The sequence below is a fragment of the Rutidosis leptorrhynchoides genome, chromosome 1 (assembly GCF_046630445.1).
Source record: "Rutidosis leptorrhynchoides isolate AG116_Rl617_1_P2 chromosome 1, CSIRO_AGI_Rlap_v1, whole genome shotgun sequence".
NCBI classification, from domain to species: Eukaryota; Viridiplantae; Streptophyta; class Magnoliopsida; order Asterales; family Asteraceae; genus Rutidosis; species Rutidosis leptorrhynchoides.
In genome coordinates this window covers 210,753,512-210,768,995 of record NC_092333.1, presented here as the reverse complement: position 1 = coordinate 210,768,995, position 15,484 = coordinate 210,753,512, and the positions used below count along the sequence as shown (strand labels likewise).

At 35.4% G+C, this 15,484-nt stretch overlaps 2 protein-coding genes across 2 annotated transcripts; one reads left to right on the top strand and one right to left on the bottom strand.

The window, feature by feature from the left end:
• The first annotated feature begins 6,683 nt into the window (after positions 1-6,683).
• On the top strand, positions 6,684-9,049 carry LOC139868105 (annexin D5-like). Its single transcript, XM_071856444.1, has 6 exons — positions 6,684-6,885; positions 7,086-7,231; positions 7,463-7,681; positions 7,781-7,996; positions 8,456-8,545; positions 8,640-9,049. Exons 1-6 carry the CDS (start codon positions 6,810-6,812, stop codon positions 8,841-8,843), a joined length of 951 nt encoding a protein of 316 aa, XP_071712545.1. The 5' UTR covers positions 6,684-6,809; the 3' UTR covers positions 8,844-9,049.
• Positions 9,050-9,702: 653 nt separating this feature from the next.
• Positions 9,703-13,061, bottom strand: LOC139894313 (G-type lectin S-receptor-like serine/threonine-protein kinase SD3-1). Its single transcript, XM_071877539.1, has 3 exons — positions 13,018-13,061; positions 12,217-12,269; positions 9,703-12,087 (listed from the first exon to the last, which is right to left on the bottom strand). Exons 1-3 carry the CDS (start codon positions 13,059-13,061, stop codon positions 9,818-9,820), a joined length of 2,367 nt encoding a protein of 788 aa, XP_071733640.1. The 3' UTR covers positions 9,703-9,817.
• Between the last annotated feature and the right edge of the window lie 2,423 nt (positions 13,062-15,484).

Below are 15,484 nucleotides of genomic sequence, written 5' to 3'. Positions count from 1 at the left end.
ATAAAGGATCTTGATGAAGCTACTTATATTATTGGAATGAGGATCTATACAATAGATCCAATTGGATTATTGGTTTGAATCAAAGTACATACATTATCTTGCAGAGATTTAGCATGCAAAAATCCAAGCATGGAACTTTGCCAATGCAAAAGGGCATAACCTTGAGAAAGTATCAAAAGTCCTATCACAATAGATGAGATGAGACAAATGAAATTTATCACATATGCTTCGGCTATATGATCCATTATGTATGCCATGATATGTACTATACTCGATGTTTCGTTAGCTTTGAGTTTGACGAGTCATTGTCAACATAATCCAGGTGAAGTACATTGGATTGTTGTTAAGAATATTCTTTAGTATTTGCAGAGTACTAATGATATGTTCTTGGTTTACGATGGTTTGGAAGAAGAGTTAAGTATTAAATTTTATACTGATTCTAGTTTCCAAACTGATCAAGATGATTCTCGATCCAGTCACGTTGTTTCTTTGTCATGATGGGCAAGACAGTTGATTGGAAGAGCTCTAGGCAGAGCACTATTGAACAATCTACAACAAAAGCAGAATACATTGTTGACTGAGAAGCTGCTCAGAAAGCTGTCTGGATAAGGAAGTTTGTTGTTATACTCAGAGTAATACACAACATTTAATCTTCTATAATATGTACTGTGATAGTTCGAGTGTTAATATACTTTTGCAAGAATCACATGTACATAAAAGTATCTGGCACATTCTTCAAAAGTTTGACTACATTCATTAAGTCATTAAGAGGAATGATATTAGTATTCTTAAAGGTTCATACAAATGATAATGTGGCTGACCCGTTCATGAAGCCCATGATGCACAACAAGCATGATGATCATTCTAGTAATACTGGACTTCGTTATGTTGCTGATCTTTTTCATTTGTAATTTAGTATTTGGATATTTTTGGAGCATTAAGCAGTTTTATATTAATGAATTGATATATAGTTGGTATGATCGTTTTCATTTATATCACTGTGTTCTATATTAGCATGTTTAATCCATGAATAATTGTTGATTATTCAAAATCTCCCTAATCGGTCATGTTATGGGAATAACATGAATTAAGATTAATGTGAAATTTTGGATATATTCATTGATGATGAATAGTTAACTTGTTGAGACCAAAATTCATATGTAGTCATTGATGATGAATATTGGAATGACCCAACCATGAGATGTCACTACATGGATCGTAGTCAGTAGTGAATCTTTTAGTGATTATGTCTTTGTGTCCTTAGACTTGAGATGCACGCCCATCTTGATGAGTGTAGCATTGTACTTTGATATGGTTAAACGTTGTCCTGAATAAGGCTGTTATAAAGGCCATTATTGGGTATAATGTAAAGCTCGTAATAGACACGTGTATGCAATAAAGGATTTGTTCCTCTAAAATGTTTGGAGTTAGATACTTTTTGAGCTCCTCAATGAATGAATAAGATATTTGTGTGGCCGCACCCAGATGTAATTAAGATGATACTTAATTAATTTGATGATCTAATTCAGTTCTAAGATCGAGAAACAAAATTGTTAAACAAGTGAGAATGACCGATGATCCATATCTCAAGTTTAACTAAAGTATCTGAAACAAAAGGACGAATGACATTTAAAACTTACCATAAACAGTTTCGAGAAACTACCCTCACATGAATTTGGGGACAATGACGTGTTGCTAGACGCTTACCATTATTTGTATAGTTACTTAGTGTTGTGCCATGCACAAGTGGGAGTCTGTAGGATTAATGTGCAAGGTACAACGTATAACTATATGGCTAAGTTCATTTGAGCCTTCGGGGTCACACACATATACACAGAGACATCAAATAAAATATATATATGATGTATATATATTACTCAAGTAACAAATTAAATATTTTAATTTGTTTGGAATCGATATTAATTCATTTACTATTCATATAAATAGTAAATGAAATGAAATTAGTTAATTTACTATTCACATGAAAGTGACATGATAGAAATTATTAATTATAAGTTACATAACATACCCCTAAAGTATTTGAGAAATACGACTTTTTAAAACCAAATCAAATTACAGACAATCAACATATTGAACTTGTGAATTGATTTGATGGTTTATTTTAATGATATACAAGACCCGTGAATGTTTGTTTTAAAACGCGTATCACAAATAATATTTTAAGTTGGTTCACATGTTTTACTCTCCATTATAAATATGCTCATATTTTTGTTTGGAGGAAGTTACGAAAGAAAAGAAGTATCTTATATTTTCTTTGATCCCTTTTGTATAACAAAAACACATAAGGAGTTTATCGATCAGCTATTTGTTTAATTAATCAAAGGTTGATTAATAAGTTACTTGGGTTTGGACTATCATCCATTGACGGTCGTTTGAAGTGTAGTGTAGACTATCCTAAGAGACGGTCATATTTTTTATCGTAGGTTTCTCTCCGTTCATCAGTTTCTTCAAGAAATGTATATCGTTTACTCACTTTGTGAATTACATATTTTGACAATTATTAGCGGTGTAACTGGATCTTTGGAAAGATTAATCGTGTGCATGTTTCATTAAATAAGTGAATATTTAATCTTGTAAAATTTTGTTCATAAAATAATAAAAGATTATTATTTTAACTATCCGCTACGTTAAACTGATTTAAAAGTACACACGATTTTCCAACATCATCCACATCTGATTTTTTTTTAAACTACAAAAGGTTACAATATTATAAATGATATTTCTCATCCAAGCGATGAAATCCTTTGCAAAACATATACAACCAAGTGCAAAAACTACAGCTTGTATCAAAAACAACAGACTTAGGCAATACAAATTAAAACTCATGGTTGTGCAAGCCAAACATTAATTGATGAGCTAAACACAATTTGTAGATGACGGGCCGACCCTTTGAAAAACTTTTCTTTTAATGTCACATACCGACAAAGTCCAACTAGAAAATTCCCCACTAATAGAGCTACATCTAGTGAATGGAGTCTCCTAAGATTAAGATTCAATAATATTAATACAGATACATTATTAGGGTTTGTTCTGGAACGCTATTCATGACATTTTGTCATTCTTCGGTCACATTTCCAGCGTTCAAGGATGCAGAACGCGACACAATTACTGCAAAAGTATCGAACGTTGTTATGTCCCAAATATAGCGCCGACCATCAAGCTCGAATTTGTTTAGTTTTGCATGACGATCATAATCGACAATCCAATTGTATTCTCGACAATGAGTTTTCTGTTAACCTTAGATGTTTTATGAAAAATCAACCTTCTTGAATTCCCTTTTGGGTATTGAACAAAGTAAGCATGTCCATTTTAAAAGGTATTATTTTTTTTAAAAGTGAGTAAAAAAGTTGAGAGTTTTTTTAACGATAATAAGTGTAACCTAGCCATTATTATATTTATAATATTTATAATGGTGAAACATAATAATCTATATAAAAAGGTCATAAAAAATTCAGAAAACCTTACCCGAAAATGTTATCATAAAAATTTGAAATATGTCAGAAATCTTATCCTAAAAATCAGATCTTATCTCGAGCAACTCGCACCACGCACCACTCTCCACGTGGTGCGTGATGCGTGTACGAGTTGCGGCTAAGTCAAAACGAAACAACACGAACCAACACATCATGCGTGGTGTATGGTCAAAGAGCATTTGGACAATTTCGAAAATTGAAGAGCATACTTTGACATTATTATCTATATATCTAATAGACAAAACCCTGTAGCACTATTCATCAATAGTAATCAGGGGTATTTTCGTCATTTTACTTTTTTTTTGGTCTCCAACGATAAAAGAAGCAACTTGTTGGTTGAATGTTGGTTAATAAACTAAACGACAAACTTAAGTATGATAATTAACCAAAGAATATGTTTTGATGATGACACATACATATGCATAAGTGATGACTGACATCTTAACATAAAACACGCAAGGTCACTAATCCATACTTTATCTTGCAAACGACTAAGTCAAACATAGATTAAAGAATGAAATTAAAAGTTCAGCTAAACACACGGTCGAGGTACGGTCGACCACATAGTCAACCGTGAAACCCCAAACTGAATTGCAACGCAGTTTTATGAAAACAAGTAGCACGGTCGCCACCACGGTCAACCGCAGTGCGACCACAGTTTTCTCTGTTACCGTTTTTGACCAAATAAAGTTTGACTAGTTCCCGACATCTATAATTCATGAAACCTTTCTCAACATGCTTAGAATAGATGCCTTCTCCATACTCAATTGAGTTTTGGTCATAAAAACACTAATTGTGATTAATTACGCCTAATGACACTTTAATGACAAATTAACCAAGATTAGGCATAACATATAAGTGTTAATCAACAACTTGTGATCTTAATTCTTATCTAGATATCCTTAGTATGATGATCATGTACCAACACACTTAAGCCAATATCACTAGAACAATAATTGCTATTAGAAATGACTTAGTGATTAATTAAGGCTAAATGAGGAACAATGCTCACAAGGTTAACTAGTAATGACTTGTAATCCTAAAACACACTTAGATACATTTAGGATGGTCACCAAGTCCCAACTAGAGATTGCGCTTCCCTTGTGCATGTGTTGGACATTAATGTGTGCTTACACATTAATCAAGCAATATGTTATATTGCACTTAAACTTGTTAAAGCTTGAATTATAAGTTGTGCAAGTATCTATATGATTGATTATAGAATAACTATCTCTTGCTATGTGAGTATTACTTGCTACTTGCTAATATGATTAATACTCATAAACTTGTCAACTTGATTAATATGTTTGCTATGTGCTCACTAGTTAGGATTCAAGTAACTAACATACTCCAATAGATTAAGTGTAAAATGGTTCACAATGAAAGTATAGTCAATTGTCTATTTGGTCTAGTCTAAGTAACTAAGGGTGATTGTTTATGACTTAACCTTGATGTCTCTACATACTTCATGAATATCTTATAGAGACATTATTCAATTAATCTCTAACCAAACTCAAAAAGAACATGACTTGTGATTAATTGAAACTAGGAAGTTAATGACATAGTGACTAGTCTTTAGAATTGAACCAAGGGCATTAAAGTGACTAACTAAGTCTTGACCAAACTGAGATTTCTCAAAATATCAATCAAGACACTTATCCAAAAATGTTGGGTTTGCCACTTTTGGAATGATTAGTCACTTTCATGCATTAAGACCAAATCTCACACACTTAATGCATATAGTACTTAGGATGTTTGGTTTCTTTTGCAGGTGCTTGAAGGAGTAAATGTGCCAAAATGTGGTGTTCAAATTTGAGTCAAACGGCTATACATCGGATACCAAATTTGGACTGGAGCACGCACGGTCGCACCACGGTCGACCGTGCAGGCAACCGTGTGTCAACGACTACTTTTTGAATCGCACTATAAAAGGCAAACATTTAAGAGCATTTGAAGCTGACCCTCTTGCATATTTCAAAGGCTTATTTCCAGTGATCACAAGTGCATCAATTACTACTCAAATGTGATCAAGCAAGAGAAGATTCTATGATCTTATATATATAGAATTGGGTTGTTGTAAACTTACTAATCAAAATCATTTATCTTGTGAGTTTACTTAATGTAATGTATGTACTAGTATTGTCTTAGGATCATCATTGCAAAGTGTATAAGTCTTGTAACTTCAATTAGTAGAAGTATATGCTAGCTTAGTGATCTACTTCCTTAAAGAGACTTAGGAAGTTGATTAATCTTATTTGGAGATTAATACTTGTCCAAGGTGAAGACAAGTTAATCTAGGTTGGAGTTGATCTTTCAAAGGGATAGAAAGATTATGTTTGTTGTCTACCAAAGAAGTTGAAGACTTGTAAATCGGATCTCCACCGGGTAGTGCTTAGTGAAGCAACAAATCCCGATTAGTGTAATCGGGGAGTGGATTAAGGTGAATTAGTTAACATCCATCCGAACCACTATAAATCCTTGTGTCTATATTCTTTACATTACTTCATTTATCATTTTGAACATATACACTACACACATCAAGTTTGAGTTGAGTTGGTTGATCAAAGTTAAATCGAATTTGGTGATCAATCGAAAAACTGTTAAAAACGTATCAAGTAACTATCCCCCCCCCTCCTCCTCCTCCTCCTCTAATTACTTACACAACTCTCATAAAAGAACCAACCCTTCAATGTTACCAAAAAAATCAACTAACCTTTTTTTTTTCTTCCTCAACGATAAAGGAGACAACTTTCATAAAAGGAACAACCCTTCAATGCTACCAAAAGATGTCGAAAAACATTCTTTTTTACAAAAATAGATCAACTAACTTTAAAAAAAAAAAAAACGAACGCTAAAAGAAGCAACTTTCACAAAAGGAACAACCCTTCAATGTTAGATGTCGAAAAAAAATTCTTTTTTATAAAATAGATCAAGACTTTTTTTTAACTCGCATTCAAAACGGAACCCCCGACGCGAAGCGAGGGCTCCACAACTGGTTTAGACTAATTTCCCTTTGATTCGGATGATTTGGGTCAAAACCACCCCGGCCCACCCATCCACATCATTTAACAAGTTTTCTCGCATAGAAATTAAGCGATTGACAGTGTCAAAGGTTGACCACGTAGGAGACCACGTAGAGATCCTCTTCAAACTAGTGGGTTGGTTGTGACCGTTTGGAACCAATTAATTATTTTAATTAATTATAGTGACACCCAAATGAGTCATCTAATAATATTTTCTATATAGTTTACCATTTCTGTATCTATAAACTCACTGATTGTTTCTATCTCTAAAAGCTCCGATCAATAACCAATAATGGCTACTCTGACCGTTCCTCCGGTTCCGTTGAATCCCCGGGATGATGCAATTCAATTATATAAAGCATTTAAAGGTAAAATCTTTGGAATAAATTCTTGATCAAAAATTAATTTTGTTTAATACCCACTTCGTTTTTTGGTGATTCTTGTAATGGGTAGTGATTGTTTTATTTGATCTTGAATTTTATACACTAAAAATATTAATTTCTTTATTTCCTTGAATATTGACTTTAATTTAATTTAATTTAATTTAATTAATACGACTAATAATTAGGATTTGGTTGTGACACTGCGGCGGTTATTGCAATTCTTGCTCATCGAGATGCGACTCAACGTTCTTATATCCAACAAGAGTACCGATCCATGTATAATGATGACATCCTTAAACGTTTGTCTTCTGAACTTAGTGGGAAATTAGAGGTAGAGATTTCTAATTGACTTTTATTACTAGTCAAATTGACCAGACTTGAATATTAAATTCATAGGGATTGTTTTATTACTGGCTATGGGTTTTCGCCTTTTCGATCTGATGATTTTAGAAATTACTTTTGTACTTTGGATTACAAATTTGATCATAAAAGTATGTAACTGTGAAAGTGAAATATGAAATTTCGGAAATTTAAGGTTTGACTTGGTCAAATTGTGTCACAGACTGCAGTTTTACTTTGGATGCATGATCCAGCAGGAAGGGATGCCATAATTTTAAGGCAGGGATTGACCCGAGATTTCATCAATCTTGAAGCCGTAACCGAAATCATATGCTCTCGAACACCTTCCCAAGTACAACATCTAAAAGGAATTTATCACGGCACGTTTTTGGAATATCTTGAACATAACATTGAACAACAAGCTAGTGGGGATCACCAAAAGGTTGAAATTTCACAACTTTTTTCATTTTTACCCATTTTTGTTTTTGGGTGTGGTACCATTTTCTTGTTCTTATTGATTGAAAGTTGGTTTTTTGTGCAGCTTTTGCTTGCGTGTGTAAACAAGCCGCGGTATGAAGGGATGGAAGTCGATAGGGAATTGGCTGCAAAAGATGCAAAGGCGTTGTACAAGGCTGGTGAAAAGAAACTAGGAACCGATGAGAAGGTTTTCGTGCAGATCTTTAGTGAAAGAAGTAGAGCACATTTGGTAGCTATAAACACATGTTACCATGATATGTATGGAAGATCACTCAAAAAGGTTCACAATAAACCTGAACATTTATAATTTATGTATAATCTTGCCTCTAGATTATCTAACTAATTTATCCAGTATTGCAGTACTCGGAATTATTCGGCAAGTACTCGTTTTTTGCAACTCAGCGAGTACTCGGTCAAACTCGGGATTACTCGGAAAAGCGGTCAAATTTCGGGATTACTAGGAAAATCAGTCAAAATTGGTCAAAACTCAGCCAAAATCGGTAGAAACTCAATCAAAATCAGTCAAACTTGGTCAACAATGAGTACTCTCCCAGTTGCCGAGTACTCCCCAGTCAAAATTAGTCAAACCTCTATCAAAATCGGTCAAAGTCAAACTTGGCCAACTTTCGTGTACTCTCCGAGTTGCCGAGTACTCCCAAAAAAGTCACGACCGAGTGCTCTTCGAGTAGCGATTTTTGCAACCTTGAATTTATCTTACATATTTTTGATCATTTTGCAGGCTATAAAAAGTGAAACTTCAGGGTTATTCGAAAGTGCTCTTTTGACAATCTTACAATGTGCTGAAAATCCTGCGAAGTATTTCGCAAAGGTGAAATCTTTATACAACCTTTTTCTGTTTAAGGATACACATGAGATATGAAGATTAATATATGATACTTATATGATGTTAAAAATGTTTTTAGGTACTATATAAGTCGATGAAAGGCTTGGGGACCAATGATACGACGCTTATAAGGGTAATTGTGACAAGGACCGAGATCGATATGCAATATATAAAGGCCGAGTACTTTAAAAAGTACAAGAAGAGTTTGAACGATGCAGTTCATTCCGAAACATCTGGTCATTATCGGACCTTCCTTCTCTCGCTTCTCGGCCCAAATCATTAAGGTGATGATCGGATGTGTATTTTTCATTGTTGTTGTGTTTGTTTGTGTTGTGTACTTGATCAAGGTTGCAGATGTGTTTCATTTGAATATTTGCACACAAAGTTGTTCTGTGTTATACTTATACTTATGGTATATGATATTAAAAGGGTGTTTGTTAATACTTACTGTAAACGATCATTTGAAATGGAAGAAAAGTTGATCAACTGTAACAAAGGCCTTAACAAAATGGGCATCAAAACAAAGACTGTCCAGGTCTATTTTTGGTATATGATGTTGTAATAGTTATATACATGGTTGCAAACGGCTGTTACGGCGGCCGATGCGGAGGCTTGGTGCCTAGCCCGTTCCAAAAATGGAGAAAAACCTCTAATAAGTCGGGCAATGGTCAAAATACGGGTAAAAGTTGGAAAAAGTTGGGTAAAAGTCAGTCAAAAGTTGACTTTTTGACCGTTCTTTTTCTAGTGTAAATGAAAATCTTAAGCGCATTTAGCTGGTAAAAACACCTACTTACATAGGACCTCTTAAGAATAATTTTTAATAAATACACTTACACTATATAATTATTATAGAATACATTATAAAATGACCTATATAATGTATTTAAACTAACACCATCTTATTTGTAAATCATTTAATTTTTAGAATATTTATGTTTAAAATATTTATGATTGAAATATATATATTTAGAAGTCAACATTGTCAACGTCCAACTCGACCTTTCAAGATTCTTGACTGACTCGTTTCCATCCCGCGTCTTTTTCAACCTTGGTCATATCATGTTTTGTTTGTTGTTTGATTATTGCACAAATTCTCATCATATAACGAAAACAAAAATGCACATAAAAGATGCAAGTCTTGCTTCATATGCATCCGGGTCCATTTGATCAAAAACTGGAACCCAGCAGTTAAAAAAAACTACAATCTAAAGTTAGATCACAACTCTACAAAACAATGTGAAATTACAAAACTAACCTCTACGACCCCGGCTTTATTTCCTGTTCTATTTCCTCAACAACTTTTTTCTCGTTATCATCAACGTCTCTATAAACAAAGCTTGAAGGCGGTCTATCAACCGAAAGTGTACCTTCCAACACCTTCAAAACTTCACCAACAGACGGTCTCAAAAACGACTGATTTTGCATACACCACAACGCTATTCTTACCACTCGTTCAACTCCTCTTAAATCGTCACTATTTAAATACTGTTGTTCTTTCGTCACTCGTTCCATCACCAAATCCAAACTATCATTAACCGTATCTCTACTTATAAGCACGATTTCAATCAACATTTTCCCGAGCATGTAAATATCTTTCTCTGATGGAGACTCGTTAGATGAAGAACACGACCCGTCACCTTTTAAAAAACTTTGAATCCCGAAATCTGTCACCTTTGGGACTAATGTGTCATCGAGCAACACGTTCTCGAGTTTTAAATTCCCGTGAGGTATGCATAATTGACACTCGGTATGTAAATACGCTAAGGCTCGTGTAACTCCTATACCAATATCGACTCTTTGTTGCCATGATTTTTCTTCCTTATCGTCGAACAACCATTTATCAACCGAGCCATTAGGTATAAACTCATATAGTAAAACCTTATGTTTTGGCTCAAAACAAAACCCTTTTAGTGACACTATATTCCGATGGTGGGTCCCGCCCAAAATAGACACTGCCTTTATAAACTCCTTTTCTGTTAAAACTGTTACATCAAGCACCTTTGCAGCTACAACCAGTTCATCCAAAAGTAAACCTTTGAACACAAAAAACCCTAGCTGAGTCGAAAATCCTGACGTGAGTTCGTGTATCTCTTTATATGATAGTCGAATTAGAGTGTTATTTTGAATGTTCGTTTTAGCCCCCTTTAACGCACTATTCCGTGAGATGTTTCGCTTCTTATGATAAACAAACAAAACGATAAACGTCTCGAGGACTAAAATACCCATAACTGTCACCAAAACCACAAAAGCAACCGCGCTTATAATCTTTTTATAGTTACCTCGAAATGGAAAAGATACGGCTTTCGGGGTGACATTAGGGTTGGCTCCCTTGGCTGCAACCGCTTGAGGAACTAAACAGACTTTTAAAAACGAAGTAGACGGGATCGTAGGGGATGTCGATCCACTAATATATGCAGTTCTTTTTAACTTGCATAAACCCGACCCATCGTTTTTGGATGTCAAAGCTAAACAAGTGGTATCGTTCGAACAATACGCCTTACAATCTTCTTCATTTAACATCATATCGATATCGTGAGGAGGGTAAAGCCCGTATAAAACTGTTTGTTTCATAACAGTCATACTCGTATGTGCCTTACAGTTACTTAAATCAACCATTTTCTTGCACCCTGAACCTCCAGATTCGGGTGACCCAAACCCGTTTGTAAAATCTAACGGGTCGGAATACAAACAGCCGCAAATGGGTCCAGTTGAATTATACCCGCAAACACTATACAACCCACAAGAACCGAAGACACTGCATTGATCTTCTACTGCTTGCCACCCAACTTTCCAAGAACGAACAACGTTATCCCATGAATATATCCTCAAGTTACCATCTTGATCCATTCTAACATGCCTAAAACTTACTGAACTTTCATCAAGATCTTTACTTGATACCGACCATATTATCTTTTGAGTATCATCGTATAACCCTAATACACCATTTGGGTCAAATCGAACTTCTTTGACCACTGCAGAGGATGAACTCAAATAGGTTCTCCAATAACTGATATTACTTTCCCACATTAAAGCTAGCCCATCTTGATTGATCACAAACGTATAGTAACTAGTAACCGATTTTGTTGAAGGAGCTCTAAGGTTTCGAGGGTACGAAAGAGTTTGACCTGGGAGTAAGGTGTTTGTGGGTCGGTCAAAGCTTTCCCAGATGATTCTATCATCACTACCCATTAGTACTAAATTACCATTGTCTAAAAGGGTAACTTTTTCGACACCTAAATTTGAGGTATCACTACTCCAAAGTATTGAATTACTAGGGTTTTCAAACAAGACTAGTTTTCCATCCATAGAAAGCTTAAATGTAGAGCTAATTGAAACCCTAACTCCACCACCAACAGTCCAAACAGGCAAATTTGCAGATTTAGTGGGACCTAAATTGTACCTAATTCCCACAACAAATTCACCACCATCTGTCTCCAAAAAACCAAATTCAAAAACCCCATTTTCAGATACCAAGTTCTTAGCTTTATCATTATACCCAACATTTCTATCAGAATCATAACTAAACCCTGAAATTGTAAACCCTAATGGAGCTGAATCTATATAATGTTGATCACATAATGCATATTCAGCAAAACCCAACAAGCTTAAAATAAGCAAAACGGAAAAGGAATAAGTACTGATTATAAAGCTCTTACCTTTAAGATTCTTGAAGGGTATTTGAATAAATAAAGATTCCAGCATTTTTAGCCTAAAAAGATTGTGCTTTTTTGTGGGTATATAATATATGATTGATGTAAATGGGGAACATAGAAGATGAGGTTTATTTAATTTGAAGGGATTATTATTTGTTGGTGTGAAGTGAAGTGGGGCAAGAGGTGCATGTTGAGAGATTGAAGGAGAAAGTGTTTGTGCGTGTATAGTGGTCCATTTCTTTTACTTTAAAGTTTAGCTTTTTTAATTGTAGATGGTGATTGATTTTGAATCTAGAGAAGTTTGTTTGGAAGAAAACAAAATTTGATACACTTTTTTGGGGAGATCGAGGTTAGTATGATAATCTTTGATTACTTATTGTTTTTCCGCTAATTATGGAATCTTGTTTAGTTAATTACTTATTTTAATCATGTAACTTTTTGATTTTATTTTATGTAACTTAACACATCCATCATCTTTTGTTGGCGAAAAAGATATAAATATAACGCGTATGAAATAGTACTTGAAATTTATTTGGAAATATTCCTTGTTCAATACTAATACTAATACTAATAGTAATACTAATACTATTGATTTGTTACTTGAAGTGTAGACTATCAAAACTGATAATTTCTTTGATGCAGAATGTTTCCAAGTCAAGATAAAGTAATAATCAAGAGTACTATCGAGAAAAAGGTTTCCCTTCAATTAAGAGATTAGTCAGTAGTAAACGTTTGTAAATATTCGTGAAAAATTTGTGTACGATATATAAATTTGTCTTAAAAATAGTAGAATAAAAATACTACAAGAACAAAGACAATGAACACGTTACACGAAATGAGAGCGCCATTTTGAGTGAAGTCTAATAACTTCTGAAGGAATTTATTTATACATAGTATTAAGGACTGTGAATAACAATTAACAAATCATGGGAAGTCGAGGAAGTGGTTATTTTTTTTTTTTTTTTTTGAGTGCGAATCGAGTTAAACAAGAAATCAAGAAAACGAAAAACTACTGCACGAGTTTGAGATCGCGAGTTCAAAACTCGCGACTGGAGTTTCTTGTCGGGATGAGTTTTGCGATCGCGAAATTAGTGAAGGCATGGGACTCGGGATCGCGAGTCAGGGCCCGACGGGCTGTTTTGTCTAGAAGCTTCTTTTCTTGCTCGTTAAGTAGTTTCCTTGTTGAGTTTTGCCTAATTAAGCATCCTATTGTAACAAATACATGTATCCACGAAATTTATCAATAAAAGCACGCTCTTTGGTGGCTGAGGATTAAAGTAATCATTCGTCATTACATATAACCTCGTTATATTCTTGTGTTTTTATCGTTTTTGCTATTTTCTTCGTGTTCTTCACTTTAATCCGTTTATTGTCAGCGGGTTTGATAACCTAGGGTTATCAAGTCTTCTTAGGGATCACGTGCTTTATTCCTAACAAGTGGTATGAGAGCCTCAGGTAGGTTTTACGGGAACAATGGCAGAAAAGAACGATGTGAATATTGATAAGTTTGATGAGAATGATTTTAGCTTTGGGAAGATGCAAATTGAAGATGTGCTCTATCAAAAGAAGTTTTACCAACCGTTGAAGGGTGTTAAACCGGAAGAGATGGCTCATGGCGAGTGATAGTTGTTGGATAGGCAAGCCCCAGGGGTTGTTCAACTTTCTTTGGCCAAGAGCGTTGCTTACAACATTTTAGGTCAAACCACAACCGCGGGATTGAGTGCGGCGTTATCCAACATGTATGAAAAGCATCCGCTTTGAACAAAGTTTTCTTGCTTCGGCAATTGGTGAACGCTAGGATGATGGAGGGTTCCTCGGCGGCGGATCATGTTAACGAATTTAATTCGATATTAACTCGGTTGAAATCGATGAATATTAAATTTGATGATGAGCTTGAGGCATTTTTTTTGCTATCTTCCATTGCCCGATAGTTGGGTCAGTGTGGTTACGACGGTTAGTGGTTCATCCTGAACTACTAAGTTAACCTTTGAAGGAATCTGGGATTTGATTCTTAGCGAAGGTATTCGTATGAAAGATTCGAATGCGGTGTGTTGGAATTGTAAAGAAGTCGATCAAAGAGCAAGAACGTGGTGTGTTAGAATTGTCAACAAGTTGGTCACTATAAGTCAAAGTGCCCGAGTCCTAAGTCAGGTGGGAGCATGGTGACTATGGTGATTGAAGATGCGTTGATGTGCCAAGAAGAGGTTCTTAAAGAATCTTGGGTTTTAGATTCGGGTGCCTCGTATCATGTTACCTCATACATGAATGAGATGGTGAACTTCAAGGAATACTCCGGTAAGGTTCAAGTTGTGAATGTGAGTACACTTGATATTGCGGGTATTGGTGATCTCGTGGTTAGACACTTGAATTATGCTTGGATCTTGAGGAATGTGCTGTTTGTCCCAAAGCTCAAGAGTTGGTTGATTTCGGTTGGGAAGTTGGATGACGATAATTATCATGTTTTATTTGGAGATCAAAAGTGGCTAGTGTTAAAGGGAGATTATGTAGTCACTCGTGGGTATAAAAGGGGAACCATGTATATGGTTGAAGTTCCTAAGGAGGAATGGCTAGGTGATTTTGTGGATGTCAAAAGTCCTAGTGTGCTAATGCTTTCCGGTATTATTGAGGATCTTGTTTGAGTGAGAGCTCAAGTGGAGTCGAAACTAGTGGAGATTCAGGTCGAATTGGGTACACTAGAGTCTTCGGTACTTAGGGTAGATCTTCTCCAATGACAACTTTGCTGCGATCGACCGAGGAAGATGAACAAGAGATTTTCTTGAGAGTCACTGTTAAAGATACATCCGTACAGTGGGAGCTGGCTCGGGATGAAAAACCAGGTTTGTCCAAATTCGTGCGCACGTATGTGGTTGGTGTTCTAATGGTGAAAGCAAAGGTGTTAAAGTGGACGATTAAGTGTGCGAAAGTGCTCTCGTGAAAGGTCTTAAGCGGTAATGTCCATGCGTTCGTTCTACCCGCAGGTTTATTCTTTATTGAAAAGTTAAATCGGGTGGATGTTGTGTACGGGTGGATCGCTTAGCCGATGGGGTTAATTGGGTTGGGTCGGACTCAAACGACCCGTTATCTCCAAAACTAAGGAGGTAGGTGCCATAGCCAAAAATAAGTTCTTGTTTTCCAAGCTAGTAACAAAAGGATCAAATTATAGCCCAGCGGTATTTTTTGGTGTCGAAAGACTTCACTTGCTCGAAGGTTATCGGTGAAGTGCGGCGTGACTCAGGTGCAAATCCGACGGTATCAAAAGGAGGTATAATTT